The 6,691-nt window shown below is 44.0% G+C and overlaps 1 protein-coding gene across 1 annotated transcript; it reads left to right on the forward strand.

Annotated features, from left to right (window-relative positions):
- Positions 1-4,100: 4,100 nt before the first annotated feature.
- LOC111887474 (uncharacterized) lies at positions 4,101-4,556 on the forward strand. Its single transcript, XM_023883649.1, has one exon. It carries the CDS (start codon positions 4,101-4,103, stop codon positions 4,554-4,556), a length of 456 nt encoding a protein of 151 aa, XP_023739417.1.
- The last annotated feature ends 2,135 nt before the right edge of the window (positions 4,557-6,691 follow it).

Raw genomic sequence — 6,691 nt, forward strand, 5'->3', positions numbered from 1 at the left:
ATGCTCGCTCTCCAGCGAGTACTCACCTCTAAAAGCGTACTCATTGCACTAAAATTACTTCTTAGTCTCTCCTAGGTTCTCACACTTCCCTGCCATCAGCTGCTGAAGAACTCCTTGTGATGCCAACCATCTACCTCCTAAATATTGTCATATTTACTCAGTAGCTGACTCCCATCATCAAGAGTTCAACAAAGCACAAAGCAAGCAACATTCGGGCATCAAATATCCTCTACAAGCACATAAAGTCACTCTAGCTTACAAATCCACTTGCTCTATCCACAACTCAAAAGGCATCACCGAGCTCACGCAACCCTACCTTTCGTGGGTATCTAACTACTCTCTTAGTAGATTCCTCAAATGCACATCTAGGTATCTCTCCTAGATTACTCCTCTACTCAAATCTCTCTCTAAAAGATTCCTGCTAGGCACTCCTACTCAGCACATACATAGAGCAAATAGCAGATAATATCAATCAATAGCATCCCCTAGGCTAAGGCATCATGAATCAGACAACTCTAGCTCTAAATTCCTGAAATACCTAGCCTATCCTCTAGCATGCAACTCTAATACCTCATGAGTATCTCATAATATAGAAAAATAATGGTATTTTGGGAAATCACTGTTCGGGCTTTGGCTGACTGTACACACTGCTCCGTCTCATTTTCTCTTTAACCTCTTACTCGTTTTAGAAAATTCATTTCTTGTAAGAAAATTTTCTCAAATCCTTAGTTTAAGTCCATATATACCTGAGAGTACATCTGAATCCTCAAACCATGGCTCTGATACCAACTTGTAGCACTGTAAATTTTCAAATAAATTTTTCATTTTTAAAATCGCATAAACTCAATATCACTTTTCCCGAAAACCACTAAATGTATAAGTTGTCAAATGATAAGTCAACAATGTTTGATAAAATCCCAGAATCCTAAAATCATGATCTCTAACTGGTGTGTACAATTAAGCCGGTGCCTTCCCACGATCCTAAAAAGTACTTGAAACACATATCACACAACATGGTAAGAACGAAGCTTAGTGAGTTCCCCAAAATACCACACACAAATAATTAGCCTCTCATGATTATATCTCAATAGTACCCTGTGGTCATGTGTCTCAGTGAAGACCCTCCAGTCTCACAGCTCGGGTCGGACCCTCCAGTCTGATATCTCAGTGAAGACCCTCCGGTCTCACAACAACAAAGTAACTCAATAAGGCACATGAGTAATGTACAACATAAATCACAAAGACAAAATGCATGATATCACATAACTCGGTATCAGCACATAAGACCCTCCCGTCACACAATGAATACCACTCAGATAAGTATAGTGAGAAGACTCACCTCAAATGCTATGCGAGAAACCCTACACTGTCGTTGTTGCGCACTGACTCCTGAACTGGGCCAAAACAACCCAACACTATAATCAAAGACTATACAAGGATACACCCAATACTATGCCCCCATATATGGCTTAACTAACCAGGCCCACTACTGACCCAACTCATTGGGCCGACCAAGGCCCAAGACCAAAAGGTCCACAAGGTCCACTAATGGCCCAATTTTCCAAATTGGGCCCAAACCCTTGCTTGGGCCTTACCGTAAAGCCCACGACTTAACTCTAATCCAAAACACCCTTTCTCAGATGGCCCAACTAGTCACCAGCAACCGGGCCTAAGAAGACATCCCAAACCGAATCCCAAATATGAAAACCCACTCAGACAGAGTACACAGGGCGCACTCAATGGTACGCTACGCGTACTCGCTTAATGGCTTATACGTTGTGCGTACTGGCTTGTACGCCCAACGTATGTCCCTCTTAAACCCACTTTTCCATTAATCACTTAATGCTTTAAGCCATAAGTCCAAACTACAGATCTTAGTCCCAAATCACGTTTTAACCCATAAAGTCACTGGCTTGGTGACTTTGCATGCCCTACATAAGACCAAACTCCAAAAATGGGATTCTACTTCCATGAAAATGGTCTTAACTCTTGCATGAACCCATTAAGACTTCCAAGATAACAACGTTTTGACTCTAGGTCCCAAATAACACTGAGAGGGGCAACTCTAAGCTCCAAAAACAACATGAACTCAAGGGACTTCATCAATGGGACCAAAAGAGTCCATAAACTCAACCCAAAAGAGATCTAAGAAAATAACCACCAAGTTTGAGACTTTATACCTTAAATAAGAGACAAAGGCTGATGAGGTTCTGGATCTAAAAGCTCTAGCTTCTTTAATGAATCTTCAAGAGTTAGCACCTTCTTCAAAATCACCAAAGCACTCTTCTAATGGTCTTCTAAGCTCCAAGAACACACAAGAAGGGTTAGGGTTTCGTGAAAGTTATCCAAGGGTGAGAGGGAGGCTGATCTTTGAGGCATTATGTTATTTATATAGTGTCCGTCGCTAAAATTAGGGTTTTTCTTTCTGACCCTTGTACGCCCCCTGTACTTTCTTGTACGCCCAGTGTACGAGGCCGCACACCCCGACTCGATCCTCGCACCTACACTGCATGTTCTTCCCAGCTATGACTCACGTAGTCATTTTCTCCTCGGTACGCCTTGCGTATCACTCGGTACGCCCCGCGTACTAGGGTTTTCTCCCAAACCCTAACTCTTCCGAATTCCATAACTCACTCGATGCAGCTACGATCTCGACCATCCACATATACATAGAAAGGCATCGAGACCCAAAACATCCAATATAGCCTCCACCTCCAAATGAGCCCAAGAACTGACTTCATCAAGGATTCTAACCCTGCTTATACCCAAACCTTGTTCACCATTTTGAAATGAAAACGTCTTGAAAACAGGATGTTACACCAATGCATGTCTTGGACCCTTATTAGGTCAAAATGAGGTGTTTTGACCCAAAGATCCAAGCATGGCATCAAAACTCACTAATAATTCAGATCCAATGCACCACATACCCTAAATAGCATGGGGATTCATAAAGTTGCAAACTTTATGAGATCTCACCATCCAATAATCAAGAATATAAAGATTTAGGGACAAAATAATTAGATCTAGACATGTAAAGCATAAATATTAGATCTTGAGGACTTACAAGAGTCCAAAAACGTGCTTAAAGTAGATGGGGAGATTTGCTCACCGAAACCGAGCTCAAAGATGTCTCCTTCTTCCTCAAAATACCACCAAAACACACATTAGAGGCTAGGGTTAAGGTTTTTGAACTTGAAAGGATGATGAAGGCTGGTAATAAACCTCAGAAGGACTTAGAGGGGTTTAAATACGAAGGGAACCCTAAAACAATCATGGGCTTGAGCCAGAACAACTACCATGCCGTGGCAACCCTTGACCACATCATGACAGTCCAATAAATATCTGTGTATTTTTATTCGATACCACGTTGTGGGCATCCTTGCACCTTGTTTTAGCGCAGATTTTTCTCAAAAACTCTATATTTGGTCTCTGATAACTATAAGGATAAACTAATCTGGAACACGGGTGTTACAATTCTCCCCCACTTAAATTTGATTTCGTCCTCGAAATCGCTTCCTACTACACCCTAGGTTATTTGGTCAATACTTCCAGAATCCCGATCCGAACTAAGAAGTCAACTCATTCAGGCGATCGCCTTCCCATACTTCAATTAAAACCGAATCTTAGTAAGAATCACATACCTTGACTAATCATGAACCCTTGACCCACTAACTTTAACCAATGAAGAATAACCATCACTACCCTGTCTGAAATCCAAAAATACAATAAGTTATCCGACTCCCAAAAGGGAAAAACCATCCCGGAACATACTCAATATGACTTCACTTTACAACCCAAACCATACGAACCCTTCTGACCTCGAATTATCTTTTTGATACATCTAGAAAATAGAATCTCTGACTATTCACTGTTGTTGAATCCTCCACTTGAAAACAAAGGTGACTCCCAACATGAGTCACAGCTAAATAACCGTTGTAGTGGAACACGAACAACGTCAACATATTCCACAAAGTCTCTTAATAGCTCAAGTGCACCTCCACCTAATGTAACGCTCACAGATTCGGGGTAGTCAATTTGAACTTTCCAAGATAGATAGATTTGCTAACGGATTGCCAACAGACTTTAGCCCAACAGTCAAAATGGTAACTACTTTGAAAACAGTTGTTGGAGCAGCTAAGAATGCAGAGACCCAGATAAGAAAAAATGGTCTAGGAAAAGATAAAACGGGAGAGAAGAGGAAGATTGAGGTATCCTCAAGATCTGATAAGAAAGGAAGATTCACGAAGTCTAACCTAGACGACCAAAAGTATGGAGGTAGTGGTGGAACCAAGTGGTGTGAGAAGTGCCAGAAGAAGCACTGCGGAAGATGCGATGGAGAAGTGACCTGCTATAAGTGTCGTAGGGCCGGTCACTATTCCGGAGATTGTACATTCAACAAAAAGAAGTGTTACGAATGTGGAGATGGTGGGTATATTTCAAAGAACTGCCCAAAGAAGAATGAAGCTGCAAGACAAAATGAACCGTCGAAGCCAAAGGCAAGAGCATTCCAGATGGTCCTTGATGAAGTAGGTGACACTGCAAGAGAACGGGAGTGAAGATCTATATGTCCTAAGATCGGGATAAGAAGTAGCCATATAAGTAGAATCATGTGGTGTAGCCTATTATAAGAGGCCTAGTGTAGGGTGAACTTGAACATCCATGTAATTGTTTCAAGAAATAATATAAACCTTAGTTATGTTATCCGATGTGTTAAATAACTATATGAAATACTTGTATGGTGACTTTGACGACTGCGAGACAATACTTGGGACGAGTATGAGTAGGTGTGAATGGTAGTAGAGGCCTATACTACCGGAAGCACATGACTCGCACTTGGATTGTGGAAAGGAGGGGCATATCGCCAGGGATTGCCCCAAGGGATTTATGGTTTGCTTCCATTGCAACCAGACTGGCCATCGGAAGGCCGAGTGCCCTCAGCTACACCAGGGATCAGCGCAGGGATCCGCGCCTGCTGCCAGGGTTACCGAGGTTCGATCGGTGAAGGCCAAGGCCCCGAAGGCTCGTGGGAGAGCTTTTCAGTTGACTGCGGAGGAGGTCCGAGCAGCGCCCGATGTTGTGGCTGGTATGTATTCTGTATTTTAGCTTTTTTTTTTTTTGATATTGTGCTTATATGATGATATGCGTAGTTACTTTTCTTGTGAGTCATGTACCTGCTCTGGTATTATTTGACTCGGGTGAGAATCAGTCATTTGTTTCCTTGGCATTTAGTCAGCACATTAGTATCCGTCGAGAGGCGTTGAGTCGACCTCTGCGAGTTTCCATAGCCGATGAGCGAGCAGTGTATGCTTCGGAGGTGATTCGAGGGTGTATACTTGAGATCTTCGGTGTGGAGTTCCCGACAGAACTGGTCCCGATTGCGATGGGGGACGTGTGTGTGTGATAGTGGGTATGGATTGGTTGAGCCGATTTGGAGCTGTTATTGACTGCGAGCGTCAGTTGGTGACGATCCGAGACCCTAGTGGGGGAGTGCTTACAGTATATGGTGAGGGGACCCAGTGTGGGTTCGCATTTTGTTCGGCTGCCAGGGCGAGACAGAGTTTGCAGCAAGGCTGCAGTGGATTCGTAGCCTATGTGATGGACACACGAGTGGCTGCGGGGAGGCCATGTTCGATTGATGAGGTTCCAATAGTGTGCGAGTTTCCGGATGTATTTCCCGAGGAACTTCCGGGCGTGCCTCCAGAGAGGCAAGTGGATTTCCGTATCGATTTGGTTCCGGGAGCAGCACCTATCGCCAAGGCGCCTTATCGCCTCGCGCCGCTAGAGATGCAGGAGTTATCCTTGCAGCTTCAGGAGCTTTTGGGGAAGGGGTTTATTCGACCGAGTAGCTCACCTTGGGGAGCACCGATCCTTTTTGTCAAGAAGAAGGATGGTTCACACCGGATGTGCATTGATTACCGGGAGTTGAACAAGTTGACGGTCAAGAACCGGTATCCGTTGCCGAGGATCGATGATCTGTTCGATCAGTTACAGGGGGCATCTTGGTTCTCCAAGATAGACTTGAGGTCAGGTTATCATTAGATGAGGGTTCGGGATGAAGATATCCAGAAGACAACATTCAGAACTCGTTATGGGCATTACAAGTTTGTGGTGATGCCTTTTGGGCTCACTAATACACCAACTGCATTCATGGATCTCATGAACAGGGTGTGCAGGCCGATGCTGGATCGGTCGGTGATTGTATTCATTGATGATATTTTGGTATATTCGAGGTCCAGAGAACAACATGATGAGCATTTGAGAGAGATCCTTGGGGTTCTGAGATCGGAGAGGTTGTATGCCAAATTCTCCAAGTGTGAGTTCTGGTTACGAGAGGTTTAGTTCTTGGGACACCTCGTCAACCAGAATGGGATATTGGTTGATCCGGCCAAGATTGAGGCAGTCATGAGATGGGAGGTGCCGAGATCACCCACCGAGATCAGGATCTTTCTGGGGTTGGCTGGCTATTATCGGAGATTTATTAAGGATTTCTCCAAGATCGATGTGCCACTCACCAAGATGACCTGGAAAGGTGTTGCATTTTCATGGGGTCCGGAGCAGCAGAATTCATTTGAGACACTTCGCCAGAAGTTATGCGAGGCCCCAATATTAGCCCTTCCGGAAGGGATGGAGGATTTTGTGGTATATTGTGATGCATCGATATCCGGATTAGGAGCGGTGCTTATGCAGAGGG

Source organism: Lactuca sativa, chromosome 6, assembly GCF_002870075.4.
Source record: "Lactuca sativa cultivar Salinas chromosome 6, Lsat_Salinas_v11, whole genome shotgun sequence".
In the NCBI taxonomy this organism is placed as follows: Eukaryota; Viridiplantae; Streptophyta; class Magnoliopsida; order Asterales; family Asteraceae; genus Lactuca; species Lactuca sativa.

What these genes read in the sequence shown, in the direction of transcription:
- LOC111887474 (XM_023883649.1), top strand. Translation starts at nt 4,101, where the DNA reads ATGGTAACTACTTTGAAAACAGTTGTTGGAGCAGCTAAGAATGCAGAG.